This window comes from Hipposideros armiger, unplaced genomic scaffold (assembly GCF_001890085.2).
Source record: "Hipposideros armiger isolate ML-2016 unplaced genomic scaffold, ASM189008v1 scaffold_406, whole genome shotgun sequence".
NCBI lineage: Eukaryota > Metazoa > Chordata > Mammalia > Chiroptera > Hipposideridae > Hipposideros > Hipposideros armiger.
The window spans coordinates 693,544-703,435 of NW_017731756.1; the positions used below are offsets into that span (position 1 = coordinate 693,544).

Consider the following 9,892-nt stretch of genomic DNA (forward strand, 5'->3'; position numbering starts at 1 on the left):
GAAGAAAATAGACATACAAGCCCAGAAAGCACAGAGAGTCCCAAATAAGATTAACCCAAAGTGGCCCACACCAAGTAACATCATAATTAGAATGCCAAAGGTTAGAGACAAAGAGAGACTCCTAAAAGCAGCAAGAGAAAGACAACTAGTAACTTATAAGAAAGCTCTCATAAAACTGTCAGCTGATTTCTCAACAGAAACTGGCCAGAAGGGATTGGCTGGAAATATTCAAAGTGATGAAAAACAAGGGGGGCATATAAATATGACTACTTTCCCATCAAGACTATCATTTAAAAGCTCATAGTAGGGGATTGATAAAGAGATTCCCAGACAAGAAAAAGTTAAAAGACTTTATTATCACCAAGCCAGTATTATAAGGAATGTTAAAAGGACTTCTTTAAGAAGAAGGAGGGTTAAAACAAACAAACAAACAAAAGATAAAAAATATGAATAATAAAATAGCAATAACTAGTTACTTTAAATGTAAATGGATTAAATTTCCAATCAAAAGACATAAGGGTCGCTGAATGGGTAAGAAAATAAGACCCATGCATATGCTGTCTACAAGAGACCCACCTCAGAGCGAAAGACACACATAGACTGAAAGTAAAGGGATGAAAATGATATTTCTCACTAATGGAAATGAGAAAAAAGCTAGAGTAGCAATACTTATACTGGACAAAATAGACTTTAAAACAAAGACTATAATAAGAAACAAAGAAGGACATAACATAATGATAAAGGGATCAATCCAACCAGAGGACATCATCCTAGTAAACATCTATGCACCCAATATAAGAACATCTAAATATATAAAGCAAAAATTGGCTAATATAAAGGGAGAGATCAACAGTAACACAATCATAGTAGGGGACTTTAACACCCCACTGACACCAATGGACAGATTTTCCAGACAGAAAAATCAACACGGAAACAGAGGCCTTAAATGACACACTAGATTAGATAGATTTAATTGATACTTTTAGAGAATTTCACCCCAAAGGAGCAGAATATACATTCTTTCCAAGTACACATGGAACATTTTCCAGGACAGACCACATGTTAGGCCACAAAGCAAGTCTCAACAGAAGATTTAAATCACATCAAGCACCTTCTCCAATGACAATGCTATAAAACTAGAAATCAGTTACAAGAAAAATGAAAAACAGACAAATAAATGGAGGCTAAATAACATGCGACTAAACAATGAGAACAAGGAAGGAATCAAAAGATACCTTCAGAGAAATGAAAATGAAAACACAATGACCTCAAATCTATGAGACACACAAAGTAGTACTAAGAGGGAAATTCATAGCAATGCAGCTCTACCTAAAGAAACAAGAAAAATCTCAAATCAAGAGTCTAACTTTATACCTAAGGGAGCTGGAAAAAGAACAGCCAACAAAGCCCAAAGTACAGAGACTATTTTGATGGTTGCCAGATGGGAGGGGGGTTGGAAGGATGGGTGAGGGGGAGAAGGGATTAAGAAGTACAAATTGGTAGTTACAAAATAGTCACAGGGATGTAAAGTAAATCATAGGGAATATAGTCAATATTATTGAAATAACTATATATGGTGTCAGAGGGGTACTACACTTATTGGGGTGATCACTTTGTAAGTTATATAAATGTTTTATCACTGTTGTACACCTGAAACTAATATAGTATTGTATGTGAACTGTAATTTTAAAAGTTATTAAAAAAAAAAAGCTGCTTCCTGGGCGGGGCACACAGGCCCATGGGAACTCAGCCCAGGGGCCTAAATGGGTTCAGAAAATGAAATATGCTCCCATTCATTCCCAAGCTTGTTTTATCCGATGCTCATGATTGAGCTCATGAGCTGAGTCGATGTAGCTAGCGAAGGATATCTGGTCAGTTTAATCTTCAGAAAAATCCCCGTTTGTTCCTGCTTCCCAAAAGTGACTCCAGACCTCAGAGACCAACCCACAACAGGATCCTAGAAGACGCAAGCCCACCCTCCACTCTTACCTCTCTCTGGGCAACGGCTTGGGTTCAGGGCGGATGGCAGCCATGGAGAGAAGGGCTTGCTTGGAAGGGGATGAGGAGAAGTTCAGATCCAAGGAGCCCGCCTTTCTGTGCAGGGGCTCCATCCCCATCGCGCCCTGCATCTCGCTCTCTATGGGGCAGGACCCTGCCCGGCCATGGATGGACAACGAGGACACCTCAGGCCCCACTGCACCCTGGAGTGAGGCGTCTATTGCCAGCTGGGGGTCATGGGTGGGAGAGATGGATGGTGGGGAGCGAGACTTCTTCTTGGTGGACGCTCCGGCTAGAAGCTTCAGTAGTCCAGTCTTCTTCTCTTTCTGGAGAGAAAGACAGAATTGAAATCCAGTGAATTAATGCCTCTAAATGCCCTTGTTGTTATTGAGAGAAAAGTATAACCCTTTTGAAACTTGAAGCATAATCTCGTAAAGCTGGATAGAAAAAGAAAACAAAGCTAAAACTGAAAGGTTTCCCAACTGTTTGGTTTTCCCTTCCTTTCTCCAAACCTGGCACATGTGCTCAAAACAGACCCAGGAAGGCCCTGGGTAGGCTGGAGGTGCTGTTCCCAGGAGAGGATGCTGCAGGGAACAGTCCCTGACAACATTCCCACTTGCCAGCAGGACCATGTCTCAGCCTGGCTGCTTCACGTGCTGTGAACAGTCAACATAATTTGGTTTCTCCTCACCTAGTTTTTCTAAGTGGACTTCACAGCTGGGGGTTAACTTTTCTACATTACGCTTCCTGAGATTCACTTCCTCAAGCCTGGTGGATCCCAGGCATAGGTTCTGCTGGAATCCCTGGACAGCACGGTATGTAGCCTTTCCTGTGCGCGCAGTTACGTGTACGACACAGGAACTGGCAGCATGTGTGTGTGCGCGTGTGTACACGTGTCCATCTCATATATGCCCTGAGAGACTCATGAGCAGGCCAGGGAAGAGGGCTGTCCCAGAGCTGAGGGTGGCCTCCTGGTGAGGGTAACATCACCCCCAGGCCCTGAATTCCGTCACTGGGCAATACCATGGTGAAATCTTACCGGGCAGGCCAGCTCTCCCACCTTAAGGGATGTGACAACATTCAGGACATGGTTCCTCACATAGAAAACCCATGAAATAATCGGAAGGATCTGCCCTTACAAAATGAAGCCTGTCTCAATGTCCTCCCATCAGGACATCCAGACCCCTCTCCAGGTCCAGAAATCATTCCCGGTTCCCACGGATGACTCCCTCCAACCACCCTAAATGGCCACCTGCAGGAGGGACAACCAGCAAGGGGGTTCATCTGATGCCCTAAATCCAGTAGATCCTTGGCTCTGAAGGAGCTTCTCCCCTTAGTTTCACATTGTGTGGACTCAGAAGCTCTCCACAGATACCTGAGAGTCAGGCTGGGGTGGCGACACCAACCCAGACAAGCACCCAGACAGTGTCCTTGGGTGGCCCAGCCCAGCTATTATGTCCGTGCTTTGACCTGCCCTAAATTCTGTGCTGCGGCGCTGTAAGTGAGCAGGGGTCTCACCTTGGCCTCCCTCAGCAGTGCCTGTGCGGAGTCCACGGAAGTGCTTACAATGTCACCATTGATACTCTAAGGAAATTCCGGGTGTGAGAGAAAAGCATCATATTCATTTGAGGCTGGGCCACGTGTGTAGGTGTGCGTGTGTGCAGTGAGTGCACGTGTGTGTGTGAAAAAGAGAGTGTGCACACATGGAGAGGTGCTTTTAGAAAAATGTGCATGCTTTGGAATTTGGGCCATTTCATGGCATCATTGGGATTTAGTTTTCTAATGTCCAATGGAAGTTAGGTGGCAGACGGATATGGGGATATGGTGTAAAAGGATGGTAGTGTATGGGTCAGTGATGGCCAACAAAGGGTCTGCTTTCGTTATAGGGCTCAGTGGTCCCTGAGGTGGATAGATGTGAGATTTCCTGTTTCCACCTTCCTTATCTGCATGGTTAAAAGCTACTGGTGGGAATCAGTGGTGCTGAAACTTCCTTAAAATACACATGTCTAGGGACGTGCATATCCTTAAGCTAAGTCATTAACACTTTAATATGAACAAGTCAGTATATGTTTTTCTCTACGCCTAGCATTGATATTAAAAGAAAGGATGGAAGCAGATGTCCTAAATACTGTGCACGATGAGAAAAGGCCGGTATGCGCAAGCCCCAGGCCTTGTGGGGAGCAGGTGGATGCAGAGTGATGCAGCACAGGGCAACCATGTGTGTTCACTTTGCCCAGCTCAGCCCTGTTTCCACGCCCTTGAGAAAAGACAAGCTTGGGCACACTTAAGAGAGCTTCAGAAATTCAGCCACTAGGGGGCGGCATGCAGCTGGCTCAGAGGTTGCATCCCTGTTCCCCAAGTAGCTGGGGCTTGGGAGGTCACCACTACTGAAAGGTGCAGACAGCTGGCAGTCGGTGTCTGGCTCCTCGTGATGACAGTCTCCTAACCTGAGACCATAAAGGGGAGTGCATCAGAGGTGGGAGAATGCAGCGTGGAAATGAGGGGTAGCATCTGATGGTCCATGGCCCCCGGGGCTCAGCTGTCAGAGCCCCCAACCCTCAAATCCCACCTCTACCACCTGTCTTGGCTTCCTGCCAGAATGGCCCCCGTCCCCTCCATCCAGCCTTTTCCTGCCCACTTCTTACTCCTCTTCCCCTAGAAGACCTAACTAGCTTTTCATTCCCTCCTAGGCTCCCCTCTAGAACATAAGTGTTGGGGTCAGGGGCTGTATTTTCATTCGTTGCAGAATCCCCAGTGCCTAGAATGCTGCCTAGAACACAGCAGGTGCTCAACAAGTGCTGGATGAAGTGAGCTCTGACAGCAGGAGAGCTCTTGTGGCTCCTTCAAGGGTATCCTTCTGCCTTAGGAGCAGAGAACAGATTCGATCAATAAACGCTTGCTTGCAAGGTACCGCTGCGGGACAGAAAGCCCTGGCACCACAGCCATGCCTCAGTGGGGTGTGCAGTGAGCTGAGAGAAGACTGATCCACTGGGCCACTTGGCATGTTCGCAGTGAAGTCCAGCCTCCGCTGCATGTTTGGAAAAGGGCTCGACAGTTGCGATGGATAATCTTCCTGTGTAAGTTCTCCATGAGTAAATATGATCATTTTCTTACTTTGATTTTGGCAAACACTGATATCATGGCTGGAAAACTGTCCATGTCAGGATTCTGCTAATGCTGTAAGCATCTGGTTATTACAAACTGCTGGGGAATTCAGCATACTAGCCATCGCCATGCACACGCAATTCATGGAATGTGAATGTGGACACCACAGGCGCTTCCCTGGTGGTCGTCCTGCCCTGGGTGACGCAGGTGAGAATCAGCTAACAGGCACTTTGAGAGTGGCTGGAAAAGACTCAATTTTAGGGGCAACATCATGGGAGAATAAGAAGTTTTAGAGGACACGATTTAGAGTCGGTCTGGGCTAAAGTTTATGTCAAGGAAAGACAGATTTCCTGGGGTGTCTCCTAGGACCAGGACTGAATTAGGGACTTTCATGGGCAGTGAGATGCACAGAATGGTGGCCCTGTCACATTTTCAGGGGTCACTGCTTTCCTACACAGCTGTCCTGTAAGCATTCTGCTGTCTCCAGCTGTGGCTCAAATCCCCCCTCATGAGGGTGGGTCACTTTTCATTCCATCCCAGTGACCCTCTGAAAGGCCAAGGTCTGCTTATTTCAGCCTTGGTGGGAACCCCAAACAGTCTGAACTGTAGGAACAAAATGCCCCCCGAGTCCTGCCGTGGGAGGCAGACACATCTGCAGAGAAAAGTGCACTTATCCTATCTTCTCCCCAAATGAGTGTTGGGGTACTGCCACCCAACAGAGACGGGCCCTCCTCTGTGAAGCCCTCCCCAGCTCCCCATGCAGTTAACCACCAGGATCGCCTAGCTCCCCCGCCCCTGTCACAGCTCGCACACGCTGGGCTGACAGGGCCAGGAGCACAGGAGCGGCCCCAGGCTGGTTACGCAAAGGCCCAGCTCTGAGTCCCAGCTCCGTGGACACTGTTTGCCTTGCAGAGCTAAGATGACAAATATAAGAGTGCTTTTTAAACTATTAGGCATCTCACAAATATTGATTACTTTGTTGTTTTTATGATGTGTTTAGATATTTTTTGCAAAGTATCTAGGACCTTGTTAGCTCCCAATACTTTTTTGTTAAATGAATGAAATCCATTTCATTTCTATGATTCAGTCTCTCACCATTAACCCTTGCCTTATCTTGGGATAGCACATGGGACAATGCAGGGGCTCTTGGCTCTCCAATTGTGTGTACAGAGAACCAGGGAGTTAGATAAAATGTAAACTTTGGGCCTCACCCTCAAAGATTCTGATTCAGCAGTTCTGAAATGGGGACATAAAAAGTGATTCTGATATAGAACCCAGCAACTGATCAATTAGAAGCCAACGGTCATCTGTGCAATCCTGATACATGATTTCAGAAGACAATAAACTGTGATGTAAAAACACAGAGAAGGGACCAGCTTCGTGGGAAGGTGATAAAAAAGGAAACTATGGTTTACTGAACACCTACTTAGTGCCCCAGCCCAGGGGACATGCATGAATTTTAAAATAGTGCTTTTGAATGCAGGGTACACTGCAGAGCTGACTCTGATCTGCCATCTGAGCTGAGTAGCCAGCTCCCAGGTGAGGCCGACCCCCCAGCCGCACTTTGAGTGGCAAGGGCTAATGGATGAGGAGGAGGAGCTTAGCAGGCAAGGTGAGTCACACCAGGCAGAAGATGAGGCCATTCCAGAAGTTCCAGCTCTCAAGATACACATCTGGATCTGAAAGCCTCCCTCAGCATATAAACAGAACACCATGTTAGAGAACAAGAGCTTATGAGTTACATTAAGAAAAAGCTGTGTTCACGCGTGAGTGCGCGCGCTCGCACACGCACACACACACACACACACACGTATACACACACCCTGAAATAAAGTCATATCCTACTTTGAAAAAAATCATCTGGAAATCTAATGTTAAAAAAAGAGATATTCGAAGGTGTTCATGTGTTATAGGAAAACTGTAAAACGTTTTACAAATGACAAAATAATAGTTTTTCTGTTAAGATTAAGATAGGGGCTGCCCTTGGGGCCTTAATTGTTTTACAGAACATTAATATAAAATCTTGGCAAGAGGAAAAAAGAAATTTAAAGATTAAATTAAGAACTATTGCCAGTTAAAAGTCAATTAGAAATTATGGAAAACTGTTTCTGAAATTACAAGAAGCCAAAGGGAATAGAATTTGATTTATAAAATGTGTTATTAAATTTTTCAGGGATACAGTTCATTTCATTAAAATGAAGTAAACCTGCAAGTGTGACCTCTAAGTGCCACGTTTTTATCAAGTTGTCTCCTTCACTGACCCATACTAAAGGAGGTGGCTGTGGCACCATTTCTCTCAGACAGATTTATCTTAACTCCTTTTTTGCTTAGGGCAATATTTATAATCATTGGTCAGGCACACACTGAACCCTGGGCCAGATATGGTGGGAAGCACAGACATAGAAACTTGATTTGCAAGGCTTAGCCTGGGTAACCCAGGAAGACCTCAACCTGCAGAATCCCCGAGTGACTGCCCACGTGGATGGGTGCAGCACTTCTCAACGTCAATAGGGCAACTAAGAACTATTTACCCTTGAGAACAAAGGATCAAACACAATCACACATTTTTCACTCTGCCAGGTGCATGAAATGATATTTGCATGAGCTGAGAAACCCAGGAGACAGTGGTCATGGTCTGTTCAGATCATGTGTTGACACCTGGGAGCATCTGTAGACTGTTGGAGGAAAATACAGAAACACTGCCTCCAGGCCACTAACATCTGTCACAGGAGCAAGCAGGCATAGGAGGGAGGCCGAGGGCAGTATTTCGCTTTTGTTATTATGCACTTTTGTATTGTTTGACTTATTATGTCAAATGCGTTTCTTTTTAATTTGAGAAGAAACATAATGGAAAAATTTCAGCCTGTTGCTTTGAACATAATGGTACTGGATGTGATGAACCAGAGAGAAGTTTTGATATTAATTAGATCATAGAGGAGGAGGCGGTCTTCTAGGAGGGGCGGTTGGAGTGGCCTTGAGAGCTGGGCTGACAGGGACATCATGACAGGGCATGGGCTGGTGGGTGAAGAACGAGAAAGTGTTGAAGGAGCAGACCTTGCCAAAAGAAGGTGTGCAGTACCTGATGAGATAAGAAAGGCAGGGGACAGCACATCTTGGTGGCCTTGAGGGCCACCGAGGAGCTTGAAGTTTGCTTGGTAGACAGTGAGAGCTGCCAAGAGCTGCGCTGGAGGCTGAGGCAGTAGGATGGGAGGGGAACAGGGAGGTGAGGGTCTTGAAGGTGGCGGTGCTCCTGAGGGGCCTGAGTGGGAACTTGGGGCCACAGATGGCGTTGGTGATGGTGACGAGGCGTTTAGAGGGAAGGTGAGAACAGCTCCTGCCAGCTGGAGACAGGAGGTGGCGAGACATGTGCCCTGAGCTGGCTCTGTGCCCGTGTGGCCATGGCAGACTCCTTTAGGTTTCCAGCCTCAATTTCATGCCAAACCTATTCTCATTCTCACCCATTAATAAGCTGTTGAATAACATGAGTATTGTGTCAGATTTAGCAGACAAAACAATAAAGGATGTGGAATGAGTTAGAAAGATGGTCAAATAATTCTCAGATGCCACATAAATCTACGGGCAATCATGGAAATGTGGCAGGTAGCAGAGGCTACAAGGGGGCCAGTGGTGGGGAGGGACTTCTCTAGAATTCTCACACACCTATTAGAAGAACCAGCAGCTACATATTTAGGAAGGAGCTGGTGAGACTGAAACATAGTCCCCGGCCTGATCCACATGAATTTGGCATAACAAGTAATGCTGGGAGCTTTAAAGAGCCTTTAGATAGTCCAAATATAAAACCAAGGGACAGTGCGCCCTTATCTTGATTGAGTCTGGCTCCTAGGCAGCAAGTCACACCTAGAAGCTTTTTGACTGGAATTTTATGTTTGGACAGTTTCTTGTTGGAGATGGGCAAAGGGTAATTAAGAGCCATGCCCTGTTAAATTTTTGATGGGGAAAGGTGCCTCTCTGGTTATGCCTGAAGACACAGTTGCTGTAAGAGCACAGAACGTTATAGTAAAACAATATAAACATGCCGTGCCTTTTCAGAAAGCGATTTTCCGAGGAACAGAAGAGCTACAATAAATAAAGAGGAAGGAGTTGAGCTAATTAAAAGAGACAAAAATTGTGCATTTAGTTATGGACTATTTTAAACTTTAAAACACATCTTCAAAAATACTGCACTTACAAAAGACAGAAGATAAAGAAGATTACTCATGAAAATAATGGGGAAGGGAAGCAGTAGATAACCAGAGGCCAATCTGATTGGGCTTTCTTGGACTTTTGTTTTTGATGGAGAGATGTCTGCTGAATGGGGCTGCTTTTCTTGCTCTTCCCAACGAATGAAACTATTAGTAGTAAAGCCCTTGTTCAATGCCCTGACTGTGGCACTGTGCTGGGCCCTCTGAAAAGGGAGCTGAATGGACATAAAAAAAGCAGGAGTGGAGATACTGGTATCCTGGTCCTTCAAAGTGGAGCCACGGGTATTGCGATCATAAAACCTTGCCAGACTCAGAAATGGAGCGAAGAACACTCAGGAGTCTCCTGGCAGGGGTTTTTGAGCGACCAGCCAAGATCAACAGAGCAGGAAACTGCTCCTGAAGTGGAGGACTCTGTCATATTGAAGAACTTTAAGACGTAGTGCCTGCATCATGGCAGGCTTGGAGAAAAATGGAGCTGGGTGTCAATGTCATTTATTTGTTGACTGACCTTGAAAACGTTACTTAAGTGCTTTTAGGCTCAGCTTCCTCATATGTAAAATGATCTCTCTCTCTCTCTCTCTCTCTCT

The 9,892-nt window shown here is 45.6% G+C and overlaps 1 protein-coding gene across 3 annotated transcripts in view; it reads right to left on the minus strand.

Moving 5' to 3' along the window:
• The window catches only part of SH3RF3 (SH3 domain containing ring finger 3), a 382,241-nt gene that overhangs the window by 10,801 nt on the left and 361,548 nt on the right, over window positions 1-9,892 (minus strand). For all 3 annotated transcript variants that reach the window (XM_019663839.1, XM_019663838.1, XM_019663840.1), the window contains one exon: window positions 1,990-2,324. In XM_019663839.1, the coding sequence (XP_019519384.1) occupies window positions 1,990-2,324 (335 nt within the window). The remainder of the gene's footprint in view (window positions 1-1,989; window positions 2,325-9,892) is intronic.